Below are 17,006 nucleotides of genomic sequence, written 5' to 3' on the forward strand. Positions count from 1 at the left end.
AAATCAATTAATTAATTAGCAAAGTTATTAATTAATCAATTTATCATGCAAACGCGTGGTAACACAAACAAATTACCAATAAACTAAATATGCAGTGAAAAATAGATAACACGGTGATTTGTTTACGGATGGGGAAAACCTAACGGCAAAAACCCCACTGGGTGATTTTCAGGTCACCACTCCTGAAACTCCACTATTATCACAACAAGCGGTTACAAGTAAAGGAATCCCAGTACCTTACCAACCTACAGTTGAACCCTTACCGCAATACCCAATTGGATTTGTTCTGTAGTGATAGTTCCCCTTTCAGATGCACGACTCCCAGTATGTGACTAACCAATTGCGTGGATCCCAGTACGCGACTTCAATCACCAACTAAGAAGGTTGTTGGTTGCAAAGTTCTTCAGTTCATCCACACGATGAAGATCAAGAAGATACTTGGTCACAAAACCCTACGGTGCACATACACAGCAACTTCTTCAAGAGAAAGAGATGAACTAAGGCAAGAACTTTGTCTCCGGTCACAATTTACTTGAACAGAGTTTGCTCAAAACTTGTGTAACTTGTGAATACTTTGACGGCTCTTAAACTGATCCTTTTATATGTCTAGGGTTAGGAGAAAAGAAAGCCCAAAAACACATTCACGGATCCCAAGAAAATCATATTGGAATTCTGAAAATCTTAAACCTCGACAGATAGCAGGTGTCGAGCAGGTGTCGAGCACACCGAATGAAGAATAGCTTCCTTAAGCTCGATAGATGTAGCTATTGAGCTTTAATGATTTTGCACTCTGAACTTGTTTTCTTGAATAGACTTGAAAGTTTCAATACTTGATCTTGAAACAAGGTTTCTTGAAGTATTTAAAACGTCCTAAATCTACCCAAATACAAGTAAAGTGCGTTTTGTCAAAGGATAAGCCAATTACATAAAATCATGATATATGTTTTTAACAAGTGAAACACATATGTCCTAACAGAGATAATGGAGCCCGCAAACGAATTACCTCCTAAAGCTCCTCAACGTTGGTCCTGGGCAATCCAGGAAGTATCCCAAAATGATGGGATGGATAGGAAGCAATTGCTAGACTTACATCACAAAGTCTTTACTCAAGGGTGAAACAACTCGTTCTTCAAGAATCTTCAAGAAATCAACCATTTTCTTGAAGAATGGGCTTTCTCTTCTTGATTTTTTTTTCCCAGTATGTCGCTCCATAAGCAAGGAGCGAGAGAACCAAGTAGGCTATGGCGATGTCTGAATTCGCACCTATTTGTATCTATTTAGTGATCAGTCTGCTAGTTTCTTTGATCCCACTCGGTGTTCCTTTTCCATTTTCTTTCAATAGTTCAACCTAACCAGAAAAATGGTTGGTCTAAGAATGCGGTTTCGATCCTTTAGGTGATGCCAGAAGTCATTTCAATATACGATTTTATCTTGTTTCAATTTTATTTATTATTTCTGATCCGGAAATAATCTTTTCCTTTCCTTGGGCATTACCTCTCAACAAGATTGATCCGTTTGGATTTTGGTCCATGATGGCCTTTTTATTGATTTTGACGATTGGATCTCTCTATGAATGGAAAATGGGTGCTTTGGATCAGGAGTAATCACTAGTGATAGGGCCAAAATCGGGGGGAAGGACAAAGGAAAGAGCAATGCCTACATCAAATCAATTGATTCGTCATGGTAGAGAAGAAAAATGGCACACGGACTATACTCGAGCTTCAGATCAATGTCCTCAAAAGCAAGGAGTATGCTCGCGTGTTTCAATGAGAACACCGAAAAAACCTAATTCAGCTCCACATAAGATAGCCAAAGTACGATTGAGAAATTGACATGATATATTTGCTCACAAATCATATATTTAAGGTGTCAATTATAGTAAATATTTATTCACTCATATTTTTCGGGAATTTAAAATTCTTTTCCTTTTTTTTTTTTGGTTACTTTTTAATGTTAACATACTATCATTTAGTAAGCTTTTTCAATTGGTGTTGTTGATGATGTGGTGCTTATGATGAGTAAGTGGTAAATACAAACAACAACAATTCAAGCCAGAAAATTAATCTTAGGGGTAAGTTTTATAGCTAATATTGCATTTAGTAGCAAATAGTGCATTCTCTAAATTGTAACTTATAATAACATCTCAAATTACAAAAAAGAAAAGAAAAAAAAAAATATATATATATATATATATATATATATTCTACAAAATAAGAAAAATAGACCAAAATTTCTTTGAATCTTATTTTTCAATAGTTTTTAGTGTGCTTGGATTAAGATTTTGTTAATTTGTTAAAAGTGGAAAAAAAAAAATATATATATATATATATATATAATAACATATATCATAAAGTTGAATTACAATTTTAGAATTAAATCAAATCAAAATTCATAATTCACAATTGCAGTCTAATTTTATTCTATCCATCCAATTAATTATTAAAATTTTTGTGCCGAGTGAGTTCTATTCATAATGCTCAATGTGGAAACCAAGATGAATATTTCATCATCACAATTATTGAATGCTTCTGTGTATAAGTACGGGTTACATGCTAGTACAATATAATATTGTAGGCCTTATTCCCATTTTATTTAGGTGACCATTATAAACTTCTATGCAGACACTAATAGCTGCTAACGAAAGATAAAGTACTGGTGGGTAAGACAAAAAAACTATATGGTACATAATGGTAAAATAATTAAGAACTCGCTACGGCACTCTTAGTTATATAGTTTTGGATGGCAACGGAACATGCTTGCGGTATTCTCCAAGAGCCCACAGTGGGAAAACGTTTCTATATAATGAATAGTGCAACATGCAGTTCTTTAAGTAGACTCCTGTGGTTTCCTGCCACAACAAAGTAATTAATTATTAATTAGAAATTATTGGAAGTAAAATTTAAGCAAAGTATAGTACGTCATATTATTTTACATTCTTTTCTGTCTTTTTTTTTTAATAAAAATAGGAAGTGATAGCTTTATTAGTTGTGTTGCAACTTGCAAACTACTATAAAGTTTATTAGTCAAGGCAAAAAACTATGTTCCATAACGGAAGAATGATATTTATGTTCTTGTCAATTTTCATATTTCTAGTTAGTATCATTTTCCTTCTATTTGTTATTTGAAGTTATGTTAAAGTTAAACTTTACAGATGATTTATTTTCTGGAGATATTAGTTTAAGTAATTCCTCCAATAAGTTTTCTTTTTCTGCAATTATGAGCTTCGATTTGGCGTCGTTTGCGATTGTTTCCAAAACTCTAGCCGATGCAATTTTCGACTCTGTGCTTCCTTGCTGTAAAACCTGAAGAATTGAGGCTAAGGAATCGAGGTCCGTCTTCAAAAACAAATCCCTCAGCTACTCTTGCTCTTCGATTTTGCTCAGTATCGATTCCAAAACCATAACCACTTGTTCAAGAAAATGGTGGTTGTAATCTCTACACGTTCCTTCAGCAACAAACGCTTTCGAGACAACATCGTTGATGGTAGAGCTTCGTCTATGAAAAATGTTAGCTGGAAACTTTTTCTCTATTCTTTGTTTGGTTAGTTAGAAAGTGACGGAATTTGAAGGAAAAATGTTCATTTTCACTTTAATGGCATTTTGGTAATTTTGATAATTGGGTAATTGGGTTAGGTTGGATTTGGGTTAGAAGCAATTAGTTAAATGGGTTTTAATGGGTAAATGAGTTTTATATGCCCAACCCAATAATGCCCACCCCAAACTCACCCATTTGACACCCCTAATTACAAATGATTCGTTTTCTGGAGATATTAGTTTAAGTAATTTCTCCAATAAGTTTTCCTTTTCTGCGATTATGAGCTTCGATTCGGCGTCATTTGCAATTGTTTCCAAAACTCTAGCCGATGCAATTTTCGACTCTATGCTTCCTTGCTGTAAAACCTGAAGAATTGAGGCTAAGGAATCGAGGTCCGTCTTCAAAAACAAATCCCTTAGCCACTCTTGCTCTTCGATTTTGCTCAGTATCGATTCCAAAACCATAACCACTTGTTCAAGAAAATGGTGGTTGTAATTTCTACACGTTCCTTCAGCGGCAAACACTTTCGAGACATCGTTGATGGTAGAGCTTCGTCTATGAAAAATGTTAGCTGGAAACTTTTTCTCTATTCTCTGTTTGGTTAGTTAGAAAGTGACGGAATTTGAAGGAAAAATGTTCATTTTCACTTTAATGGCATTTTGGTAATTTTGATAATTGGTTGAGTTGGGGTTTACCCATAATAATTGGGTTGGGTTGGATTTGGGTTAGAAGCAATTAGTTAAATGGGTTTTAATGAGTAAATGAGTTTTATATATACCCAACATAATAATGACCCACCCAAACCCACCCATTTGACACCCATATGTTAAACAAAGATACCTGTTGGGGAAAATCTCCATTTTCCAATTGGTTATTGATTATCAACTTCGCTGCACGATGAAGAGGTGTCGGGTCTCTTTCAGCCTATTACAAGTAAAATTTTATTCTTAGAATTATTCAAGAAAAGCATATGATAACACGATATATGTGTGTGTGTAATGATAATTTTTTAAACCATAAACTAACCTGTTTGGCATGAATAAGACCCATCATTGCCCATGAAGTTTGTACCAAATTTGATCGATTTCCTTCAACAGGTATATATATCTATAACCAAGCATAGAGAATTTGTTATTTTAATTTTGATCAAAGAATCTCATTTAAACAAGAATAGATATAAATTTCTTTAAATTGACTCATTGATCTACAAAAACTTAATTGAACCAAATTGATGTAATTAAAGATATTAAATATGAAAAGATAAAGAATTTAGAGACTTAAAGCAAAATCCATGGTTAAAAACTACCTTTTCTGGGCATGAAAGATGGCTCTCCGACCAGCCACCATCTTCTTTTTGTGTTCTTAGTAAAAAATCTACAGCTCTACGTATAGCAGAACAATTGTTGTAAGTCTTGCCCACTGCTACTAATGCTCCAAGGGCAAACCATGTACCATACATAAAACAAATTCCCCAATTTCCATACCTACCACAATGAGTCATCATGTAATTAATTTGTGATTAATTTTCATACATACGTGACAAACGAAGCACACTATTGGCTTGAAAGATGATGATGTGACTAAGAAAATAACAATAAAAAAAAAATGTATTTTATTTTTTTAAAATGCAACATCAGCATTTAAATAAATAAAAAATAACAAAAAAAATAATTGTCAATTTTAATTTAAACCAAAAAAATTAAAACTAAAAAAACTTTTTCTACTTTAAAGATTGAGAATGATACGACTTCCCAAGACCCTACCACAGAATAAATACAAAGAACTACCATTATATTCATATCCCCCATTGCAAATAGCCAAGTAGTTTTTTTTTTTTTTTTTTTTTTTTTTTTTTTTTTTGTCAATTTTCTTTTAATTAAAGATCTAACACTTAGTGGAAGCATGTCTCAGTATAGCTAGTGAAACCAAACAAATTTCCACCGTGGAACCAAAAGTGCATTTACGCCTAATAATATCTAGTAAATTAGAACATGAACATACCAAGAACCATCGGGCATTTGTATGTCTAAAATGTATTGGACTGCTTTATTAATGGAATTCTCAATCTCCTTTTTCCTATGCTCAGGGTGCAACTTCTTAAACAAAAGTAAAGCTTGAATTGATGATGCAGTGCACTCAACATACTCGTGCTCAACAACAATACCCTCGAAGAATTCTGTGGGATTAAGCCACTAGAAGAGGAAAAAAAGGTAATAAAATTTCCACTGATATATGACAATTATGAGTGAATATATCCGCATAAATTTTCAAATGAACATTTCAACGACACTTCAATATGTTAAGGTACTAACTTCTAACCACTCTTGAGCTCCTGCGGGCTCCCAAGCTGATAAACCCCCATTCTTACTCTGCATTATTAACATGAAAGTAATGATTAAATATGTAAAGAAACAAGCCACCAAAAAAAAAAAAAAAAAAGCAAAACAAAGAAAAATTAACAAAGTTGTTTCGGAGTTAGTTCAGAAGATGATGAGGGTTTATATATATATATTGAAAATTGTAAAAAAAATTGGTCTTTTAAGAAGAATATTCTTAGATAACAAATCTCTCTAGATTTGAACAAGTAATTTTCGACACTTTTAGATCCACCTATAACAATGGTAGCTTGTATTACCTATTCACGCATACGCATGCAAAACAAGCAAACACAAATATACAACTTTATGTTAGACTAATGGTTAGATGATTAGTTCACCAATTCATAATTGTTTAAGATTTTAGGAAGAGTGATCATTTTTAATGATATTATAGCAATTAGACTATAACTCCCATTAATTTAACAAGTAAAGGTCTTCGTTGATACTTATTAAATCTAGGTCCATTTATGAGGGAAATGCATTAGCAACAATGGTAAAATCAATTAAATTCATCTCTTCCTAAGGGCATATATGCTTTTGCTACAAGTGGTAATTTATCATTCTATGAAAAGTTAATCCTCACCTGTAAATAAAGTAGGATATTTACAGCATCAAACAAGCGCTCAGATTCCATTTTCTCACCAACAACTTTAGGTGGCATCATTGAAAAAAGCAAGCAGCACTATGAAGTAAAGGAGAATTTGGTCACACAGTGATTATGGACAAGTAGCAACAGTAGAATTTAAAGAAGCATTAAACAGAGTTATTTACCTTCAAACATTCTGCAGTGCAATCAGAAACTTGTAATCCATGATCTTGATCAGAGAAAGTCCATGATCCTTTAGAAATGTGACGATGCATTTTTCTAAAGTCTCCAACAGGATTGTTCCTAACCTTTACATTGTTTAAGGGGAACACAATAACTCCAAATGATATATTGACAATGACTTTCCTAAGCAAAAATGTAGACTTTTATGATTTAAGAATTGAAAATCAAACCTGGGATCTTTTTATGAACTCATGCCCTTTTGCCAATACCGGTCCAATTTCATCAATGAGATCACTAGCTAAAAGAGCTTGAATACTAAAACCCACATCCCACGATTGACTACCAAAACTCTACACACAAATTGCATATATCAAAGTCAGCAATTCATGCAAATGGATAGGCAAAAAGTTCTGCAATTGTTTTGCATAAGATGTGTACTAACATGTGCCTTGATCCCATCTTCAGCGACCCATATGTATTCTTTCACCCTAGCAAGATGCTTCTTATAAGCATCCCCATCTGGATCTTCAACCCAACAAGCAAGCATACACATCGACTGTTCAATGCAAATGGTATTAGGAGGAATATGGTCTATGGCTTTTCTAGAGCATTGTAGAATCACATTACCTTTTCCACAACCCCAATGGTAATGTATCTAGTGATTTCATCTTCATAGTGAATGAGCTTCATTGCTACTTTAAGAGCTTTTTCTCTAACCAATTTATTTAAAGGCCAACGAGTGAGAATAGGCTCAGTTAATATGTATAGGCTATCCCAAAGTAGATCTTGTATCAAAGGATGCGGATAGTAGATGTCCTCCTGTAGTAATTGATTTCCACAATCAATGCATTAGCAAAAAAAAAAAAAAAAATCTTCAATCAATGCATTGAAAGATGTATTTAAAAGACTATATGGTAAATGTCATTCCACAATTATCAACCATGAAAATTGTTGGAACATTGACAAGTGAGTGACGTGATTATCTAAGTATTAAATTTCTAGATTGGATACTAATGACAAGATTGAGTGATTAATATAATATAACTGGGTCCAAACCTAAAGGCTTAACTTTTGGGTCATATTATGTCCTTATACATCATATTAACTCTTCAATTGAAGTCTTCTCATGGTGTTATCTCCTCATCAAATGTAAACTAACCTTTGCGCATTGATGACGTGCTTTGACCCAATTAACTTCACTATAGGGTTGAGTGTAAAGTTCCTCCCTTAATTGAAGAATAAGTGGTGTGATTGGCCCAACAAACCTTCTCCCATATAAGTATGAAAAAGGCAAGTACACCAACCGACAATAGATCCACATTTTGGCTGGATTTTGGGCACCACAAAATTGATATGTTATTATTAGAATTTGGTGCATTAAAAAGAATGTTAAACCTCTGTAGTGACAAAGGCATCAAAGAAATGAACAAACTCTGTTAAACATCGACTTAACTGATTTTAGACAGGTTCCACATGCAATAATGATTTAAAATACTTAATGAAGAAGTAATCATATATTGTATAAACCTGGATACATAGGAACATATGGAGGAAGAAGCCAAAATTCCGGAGGCATTGGGTTGGCTCCAGCCCATTCAAACACACCAAGTATCTACAATTTACGGGACATAAGATGCTAGTGTTAATTATCAACAGAAAGTCATCATGCATGGTGAGTACTTGAAACCAAATATGTTCATTTCTCAAATTGTGAAATAAATATGATTATATTTTAATTAAAAATATAAATTATTTTGAGTATTTAACTCTAATTTGATGTGAATCTTCACAAATAAATAGTCATACCGAAAGCCAGGACTTTCCCCAAGAAGATATGTGTGTTGCACCACCACGATCAAGGACCCATTTTCTTGCTCTTGCACAAGCATTGTCCTGACCACCATCAGGTCCTTCCCCAACTATTCGCATACAAATGTAGCTGAGAATTGTGCAAAACATGATGCTGTGGCCTCCTATGTAAAATCCCCATCCACCATCTTCATTCTAATTTTTTTTTTTTTTTTTTAAAAAAAAAAATAGAGAGAGAGAATGAAAGTGAATTTTTTTGCAAAATCTCTATTCTTATTGATTCAATAAACGTTTTAAACTTTAAAAAATATATACCTGATGATTGTATATGTAACGAAGAATTTCTATTTTATACTCAGCTGGGAAGACAGTATTAAGATGTCCTGTAATGTAAAAACATAATACCTGCATTTTTTTGGATCAAATACAAGAAAAATAGTAGTTATATCGAGCTGAAAGCGGAAATAATTCACTAGCAAGAATGTTATTTGGAACAATTTCATTGTTCACAATCAACTCAAACTTAATTAGAAGATATTCTGGAGGTTTATATTTACTTGACAAATTATAATGATGGTGATTCAACTCACAAAAGGAGGAAGGAAAAACAATGGGCCAGCATTTTCAGCAGGCCAATGGCCATCACAAGATTGCAAGGCAGTATAGAAATGGACAGCCCTCCTCAATGTAATTGTGGCCTTTTCATATGTGATTTCCTCTCCATCCTCAATCTTAACTGGGGGAATTGTATGTATGAAGTTTTTCTCCCTCAAAAACTGCAATCATTTCAATAATTCCTATGTCGTTAGCCAAAAAAATTCCTAAGGCATTAAAACTTCAAAATACATATGTGTGAACAATAGCATCACCTACAAATACCATAGAATTTCATTTCACAAAATAAAAAACCAAAACAACTTTTATAAATTTGGGCACGATATTATACTAGAATTTTAGTTTGATGAACATCGATCAATAATATCTTTTAACTAATCCTAGTGGCCACTAGAAGTTACTGAGAGTTTTGGTTGTTGTTGGATTTTTCTTCTTATTTTTTACTTTCATTTTTTATTTTTTGGTGTAAATACAATGAAATGAAAGTTGTTAGAATTGAGAATCAATTTTCTATATATAGGCAAGCATAAGTGTATTGTACAAGTAATACGTATACAAGTAAAGTATATTGGACCTAGAGTCCATTGGGCTTGTATACTAATAGCCCCTCGCAAACTCAAAGTAAGGATAAGAAACATTGAGTGTGAAAACTAGATCACAAAAGCATCTTATGGGATGAGATTTAGTATAGATGCCTGCAAGCTGATCTTGACAAGTGAGAAAATTTAGCTGTAATACCATGTTAAAATTGATATTCAAAATTTAGATATAAGAGTATTTTACAAGTAATATGTATGTAGTTTAAGTAAAGTTCATAGGGCCAATAGCCCGTTGGGCTTCTATACTACCAAAAATAAATCTCAAATCCAATTAAACATTTGATTTTGATCTTCTATGTTTGTTTAGTTATTAAAAAATTTTCTTTATCATTTTAGGTTCTTTTAAAAAATTTTAAGTATAATTATACTTTAACTAAAATAAACTGAACAACAAAATGCACATGTATCAATTATACATTTATATGCCCATTCAATGCAAAGATAATGTCGGTTATATGGTTATTGGTGAAAGAGTGATTCTAGTGATACAATAAATTTTACTATATAGTTTTACAAACTAATGTGCCTATTTTTTAAAATTTGAAAAAAAAATTAGAAATTTATTTATTATATTATTGATGTGATATCAATTATATCATTTGTTTGCAGAGTTTTTGAAATAAAATTCGTAACAGCACTTGATGTAACATAGGCCAAGGTTACAGAATCAAGTTAACCACGTTAGTTACTAACTAACCATCAACAAAAGTATGAATAATAATTAAAAACAAAAAGATATATTACTAAGGGGTAATTTCACTTCCCTATTTTGATGTTTAGGGAAATGACACTCCACCCCAAACTTGAAGGGAAAAAACATTCTCCCCCCCCCCCCCCCCCGGACATCCAATTGAACAAACTTTGTTAAATTAATATTAAAAATATTGTGTACTAACTTACCATTTTCTTAAGGGTAGGTTTCTAAAATTATTTTATTTCACTGTTAAAATTCATTATTTTAAATTTTTAATTAAAGTGTATTTTAAAATATTAAGTGTGAATTTTTTTTCTTATTAATTTTTTTTTCTTTTTTCAATGGGTTATGTAGAGATTTTTTATTGCAAGTATTTTGGTGTTTGATAAATTTTCTATTTTTATTCTAAATTTATCAGTTTTATTTTTTTACTAACAATGGCTAAATTTTTGTAAAGAGATTCTTATAAAAATTTAAAATATTTCATTACTAATATAAACAAAAAGGAGGGGAGTGTTAATTTTTTTAAACCACAAGTGAGGGGAGTGTAATTACCCCTATTACTAATAACTTATATATGACGATAGATTGTATGGGTTTGGTTTTGACCCTATCGGATATGAGTAAGAAACTTATCTAAAGTGAGTTGTTATATCTATAACCCTGACCTAATTTTTTTTTTTTTAATTTTTTTGGTCAGCTTAACTCAATATAACTCGTATTCATTTTCATTAAATAAAAAAATAAAAATAAAAAGACTTTAACAAACTTTCTAACCTCTCTTTGTTCGAATTTCTTTCAATTTATATAAAATAAAAAGAAAAGTACCCAATAACTTTAATAATACATAAATCCTTAAGTTTGTAGTTTGTAGTTTGGTAATTAATTCTAATAATCTACTAGTCAAATAATTTCACACAAATAATAAATAAATAAAATACCTTTGCATGGTATACATAAAATAAAAAATAAAGTTAAATCACCTATAAAATAACTAAGTTTGCATTTGGATTACCTTTTTGCTGAAATTTTATTTGCATATTTTATGTTGAAATATCGTAAAAGGTCACTTGTATTTCAAAAGAATGAGGTAATAAAAAGTTGAACATAAACATATAAGTCTAAAAAATTAAATTTAAAAAAAAAATCAAACTCATGCTTAAATATAAAGAGCTTTAATAATAGAATATCACATGTCAAGTAAAGAAAAGTCAATTATAAAGAAAAATATATATATAATTAACTTACTAAAAACTGCTCAATTTGGTAGTAGATCTAATCCAACGCTAAAAATATTCATATTTGAGAATTGGACATTAAGTTTTATTAATACTTTCAGTGATCTGTGATATAGAAAATTTAATATAATTTTAGTACACAAACATATATTGAAAATATATCAATAAAAAATATAAATTTAAAATTTTATAATGAGACTTTATGAACAAGCGGGTTCGGTTGGATCAAAATTGGGTACAGATAATAAGCAAAAACAACTATTGGATGGCGTTATATATTTATCTATTGCATTAATGGCATCCTAGATTTCTTGTAGAATGAGTCAACAATCAACACCAACAAAATATTGAAGGTTAGGTAAGACTTTCTCTGTTATTTAAGACTTTCTCCATTTGCTTTTTAAACAAAAATTCGGTTTCTCCAGTTAGACAAAATAATGATAATAATTACATATGCAACCAATTACACAGTTTCTTTCTTTTTTTTCTTTTTCTTTTTTTTCTTTTTTTTCTTTACCGAGTAGTTTTATGTGAAAATAATTTTGCATTAACTATGATTTGTCACCTTAAACATTGTGAAAGAAGTGAAAAAAGAATTAAGATGAAATTGTACTATAGATCCCTGGAATTTATCCGTTAGCGTAATTAGTTTTTCAAGTTTTAAGTAGACGTTATTAGTCCTTCAAGTTTTAAAAATAAACTATACAGGTTCTTTTGTTAACTGATATGTTAGTGGTATTGTATACGTGGTTGATGGAATAATGACCTGACAATTTTTTTTAAGGGATATGTTAACCAAAGCCAGCATTGGTTTAAGAACTACTACCTCTGTCCTAGTTTGTTTGTCCTCTATTCCATTTTGAGATGTCCCAAAATATTGTCCTGTTTCTAAAAATAAAAATTATTAGTTTACTAATGTTCCTATTATACCCTTACTTTATTTTCAAAATTATTTGAAAAGAAAACTAACTAATATTTTAAAAAATTAATTTAATTGGGGCACCTTTTTAGTTGCCTTATTAAGAATAACTCTTTTAAAAAAAACTGATAAATTTATTTAAGGATAGTTTTGTAAACTTATACATTTTTATAAGGTAGACAAGACAATAAATGATGTTCCTTTAAAAAGTTTGAATTTTTAAACAAAACAAACAAATTAGGACAAAATGAGTATTTTTAAAAGCACTTTATTGGAAAAATGATAAAATAATAAATATTGTTGACAACTTTTTATATTTGGCATGAAAGTTGTGTCAAAACTTTCTTATTATGGTTTATTAAGCATTACTCTAAGTGCATCTATTAACATGAGCTTTTTTTTTTTTTTTCTAATTATGTGGTATTTTTCTAAGAAAAATTACAAATATTATTTTACACTTCAGAAACTCATTAATGTCAAAATACTTGATCAGGTAAGTAATTGATAATACCAAATCAAACATGATTAGAGCTCTTTTTTTCCATCAGTTAGTAATAATTTATAAGATTATCCATATCTATGTGTATTATTTAAACAAGTCACTTGATTTAATAAGAACGTTATGTAACTAAAATAAAACCATAATGAATGACTTTTTTTAATTACCACATCATGATGGGGTGAAGCAAGATACTTAAAGAATTTGTTAAAATTGTTGTGTTGTGTAAGATTGTTGTTGAATGAAATAAAGACAGATTATATCATTATTTAAAGAGCCGGGTCATATCATTATTTAAAGGGTCATGTCAAAATGTGTGCTGGGACGAAGCCATTCTTTGGCTTTAGGGAGCTCTGGGCCACCTAAAACTTGAAAAAAAAAATATTAGTATGTACATATAGGTACTAATTTAGTAATTTGCTTCAATAAATTTACCCTTAGCCACCCTTATAAATAGCAAACTCAAAAAAAAAAAAAAAAAAAAAAAAAAAAGGCCCAATATATAACAAAATCACCAACACTTAAACCAATATCAAAGTTACAAAATTTAGCCCAATCTACCAATTAGAAAAATGTTTTGACCATGCATGACCGAAAAATCATTAATTTAAGGTACCTGCATTCGCCAGAGAAGATCACCGCAAGCCGGGAATTGACGTCGATTTTTGTGGAAATTTTGACGAGCCTCTTCAACCTCAGCTCGCTCTTCTGGTGTGCCAGCCTCCGGGTCAAACTCCCATGTTTGTCTACCCGCAAAGTTATTTGTACTAAAAAGATAAGGGTCATTTTTGCCCTCTCCTATCTTCAGCTTCCACATTCTTTCTTAGTTAATTTGAATCTGCATGTGCAAAGCTCTTTTATAGTGATGATAATGACACCACTCTCTTCTCTTCTCTTCTCTTCTCTTCTCTTTTGTTTGTAACTATTAGAGTCTGTGATTGTAAATAATCATGCATATATATAGATACAATGAACATTTTTTCAGCAAAGAATATTAGAGTCTGTGATAGACAAACAACATACGAAAAAGATCTAGAAATTGACCATTTAGATGGTGTATAGCAGAAAACACTTATGCGATCCCATATATTTCACTGTAAACATGTTAGAATATATGAGAGAGAGAGAGAGAGAGAGAGAGAGAGAGCTACCTTTATGAAATATATGGTACTCAAAACATGTAGTACTGTTGTGTTAAGAACTTCCCACCAATATAGATTTGGCTATGGAGGGGAACAAATGGAGATTTGTGGGTTTGCAAGGCCTTAAACTTGAGAATAATTTTTGATCTTCAACAGGCTGAAACTCGCCTAATACAGAAAAATCTACACCAAGTATTAGAGAGTGCCCTAGTGACAAAGGTTTATTATTCTAATTTCTTTTGGTTGGGTCAGCCTGTTAAATATTTGTTCACTCCTAGGATGTCCACCAACTAATGAAGGCTATTGGGACAACATTAAAGAACTAAAGTCAAGACTGTGACTTATAACCAGTGCTTGAGTGAGCACTTGTCCTCTAGCATTCATTCCTCAGCAAGTACTATGGTCCACGACTGAAACGTACACCTTAGGCTTTGAGTGAGAGAGAGAGAGAGAGGTGGGATACTGATTTTGGGATGCAAATTTTTATAAAGAAATTACAATAACTTTTGTTAAGAACTTCCCACCAAAGTTAGAATATGGCTACGAAGTGAACATAAATGAGAGGGTATGGGTAGTTTTGTGATCTTCAATAGGCTCAACAGTCTAATACAAAAGCTACACATACTACCAGTTAAACTATACATATGTTGTCAGGAGGCAAATGTTGGGACCTAGTCAACCTCAAGAGTTTGTTCTGGATAATCGTTTAAGTTTTGTTAATATATCTTCTTGTAGCCATAAAATATTGACATTAGAAAAGAAAATATTATTTGCAATTCATTGGCCAATTCAACCATGTGAACTATACTAAGTTTTGATAAGACCAGGCAGATTTGCCTACTTCTTAATAAAGCTTTCAGTTTCCTTTCTAAAAAATTAAAAACGTTTTGATAAGATGACTAAAAAAGAGAATGGGAAAGACAGTCATTTTCCACAAGATGATGTAACCTTTTGTTAGCTCTAGCTATATTTATATGATTTCTTTTTCTTTTTCTTTTTTTATTTTTTTTATTTTTTTTTTTTTTTTGAGAAAGAGAAACTTTTTTCTTTTAACATAACATTGATGTTACAATTATGGGATGTCCCAAAATATAATTAATATATATATATATATATATATATATATATATACACTACAATTATAACATGCTTCAATAATATATCTGTTGATCAACCATTCATTTTCTTTTATTATTTTCATTATTGTCCATCGCACAATAATTTATCCTCAGTAATGGTTGGGATCCCATAGAGTATGAAATGATTAATATTTTTTTTTTTTTTTGAGTTAACAATAATACTTATTAGAACACATATGAAAATAGTAATATTAATATTTTAAATTGGGTTTATAATACATTACATAATCAGAATACAACTATAAAAGGGCTCTAATATTTGTAGTTGTAGATTGAGATTATAAACAGCGGACATTAGACATACACAACCAATGATTAATAATTTATTGAAAACCTTGGAAAGAAATTTTCACCATTGGCATTTATACCCAACTACCAATAAATCAAATCTACCAAACTGGCACTTTCAAATTTTTTTTTTTTTTCTTTTGTCTTGATTACTCTAGATAATTAGAAGTTGTATCTTGAAGCAATGGTAGATGTCTTCCACTCAAAAACACGTCACATATTCGGGTCCAACAAACAACCTCAAGTTGGAGGTATGGATTACATGCCTAATCATTTCTTCTTAACTGTATAAAATTGAGATTTTTGTAAACCAAAAATGTTGATATTCTCTTATAGGATAAGTACAAAAGTTGCTATTAAACAATCAACAAGAGAATGTTTTAACACTTCAGCAAAAAAAAAAATGGAGAATGTTTTAACACTTCAGCTAAAAAAAAAAAAAGAGAGTGTTTTAACACCTGTTTAAATTAATGTGCTAAGAGACTTGCAGATATTTTATTCTTCATGATTCCCTGTATTGCTTTCTAAACCTTTTTGTCTCGATATGATATCCAAGTGTGTATCTTTCAAACTCTGGACATCAAAACTGCTGGTTAAAACTTGATGAAAGGTTTGTCCTAATTATTGTTTCTTTGATGCATGATTAAGACTTGAGAGAACACAAATGGGAAATAAACTCCCTACTAATTATATAATTAGTCGTAGGTCAACACTCAACAATGGCTTCTATTGATGATAGAATACTACAAGTCAGATATACATCTTTGTCTTATTTCTTTGATATTAACTTCGGTCTTCTAATCATGATCCACTTGGCCATAATTTAGCCTATGCCTATATAATTTTCGGTTTTGATACCAAAATTTGAGGATGACGTTGATCCTTATGAGGCTTCCTGTAGGTCAGCAATGGCTTCTACATATTGTTGATAAAATACTACTAGTCAAATATACATCTTTGTTTTATATCTTTGATTTTAATTTCGATCTTCTAATCATGATCCACATGGCCATTTGATACCAAAATTTAAGGATCAAAGATCCACTTGGCCACTTGAAACCAAAATTCCTCACCGACTAGCTAATCAAAGGTGAGCCCTTCCTTAGGTGGATTCCTCCTTTTACTCCTCAACTTACAGGGTATTAGCAGTCGTTTCCAGCTATTGCTCCCCTCTCAAGGGCAGGTTCTTACGCATTACTCACCCGTCTGACTTGCATGTGTTAAGCATGCCGCTAGCACCCCTCTCCATTAGATTCATATATAGTTGCATTACTTAAAACTTCCTTGTTCGTAACAAAGCATATTTGAAATTGCCTTTCATTTCAAGGCATAACTTATATCCATGCGCTTCAGATTCGCCTGAAGTACGCTCCTAGAAATATA

General features: G+C 31.4%; 1 protein-coding gene across 3 annotated transcripts; it reads right to left on the bottom strand.

Moving 5' to 3' along the window:
- Positions 1-2,481: 2,481 nt before the first annotated feature.
- LOC115993033 (beta-amyrin synthase-like) lies at positions 2,482-14,524 on the bottom strand. 3 transcript variants are annotated; one of them, XM_031117301.1, is made up of 18 exons: positions 14,206-14,523; positions 13,671-13,986; positions 9,081-9,266; positions 8,806-8,895; positions 8,488-8,685; positions 8,209-8,293; positions 7,841-8,007; positions 7,309-7,500; positions 7,124-7,237; positions 6,912-7,031; positions 6,684-6,806; positions 6,496-6,594; positions 5,847-5,903; positions 5,536-5,726; positions 4,841-5,018; positions 4,561-4,641; positions 4,375-4,458; positions 2,482-2,848 (listed from the first exon to the last, which is right to left on the bottom strand). In XM_031117301.1, the coding sequence occupies exons 2-18, from the start codon at positions 13,869-13,871 to the stop codon at positions 2,726-2,728; spliced, it is 2,289 nt and encodes a 762-aa protein (XP_030973161.1). In that variant the 5' UTR covers positions 13,872-13,986; positions 14,206-14,523; the 3' UTR covers positions 2,482-2,725. The 3 variants fall into 3 exon arrangements, 2 of the variants coding, with proteins under 2 accessions (XP_030973161.1, XP_030973162.1); XM_031117302.1 differs by having other exon boundaries at positions 2,486-2,848; positions 13,671-13,892; positions 14,206-14,524; XR_004092751.1 differs by lacking the exons at positions 2,482-2,848; positions 4,375-4,458; positions 5,536-5,726 and having other exon boundaries at positions 4,562-4,641.
- Positions 14,525-17,006: the final 2,482 nt, after the last annotated feature.

This window comes from Quercus lobata, chromosome 5 (assembly GCF_001633185.2).
Source record: "Quercus lobata isolate SW786 chromosome 5, ValleyOak3.0 Primary Assembly, whole genome shotgun sequence".
Classification (NCBI taxonomy): domain Eukaryota; kingdom Viridiplantae; phylum Streptophyta; class Magnoliopsida; order Fagales; family Fagaceae; genus Quercus; species Quercus lobata.

What these genes read in the sequence shown, in the direction of transcription:
- LOC115993033 (XM_031117301.1), bottom strand. Translation starts at nt 13,871, where the DNA reads ATGTGGAAGCTGAAGATAGGAGAGGGCAAAAATGACCCTTATCTTTTT. An exon ending in TGTTTTTCCTTCCTCCTTTT is followed by an intron (nt 8,896 to 9,080) that starts GTGAGTTGAATC and finishes AAAAAAATGCAG; the next exon opens with GTATTATGTTTTTACATTAC. An exon ending in GTTACATATACAATCATCAG is followed by an intron (nt 8,686 to 8,805) that starts GTATATATTTTT and finishes AAAAAAAATTAG; the next exon opens with AATGAAGATGGTGGATGGGG.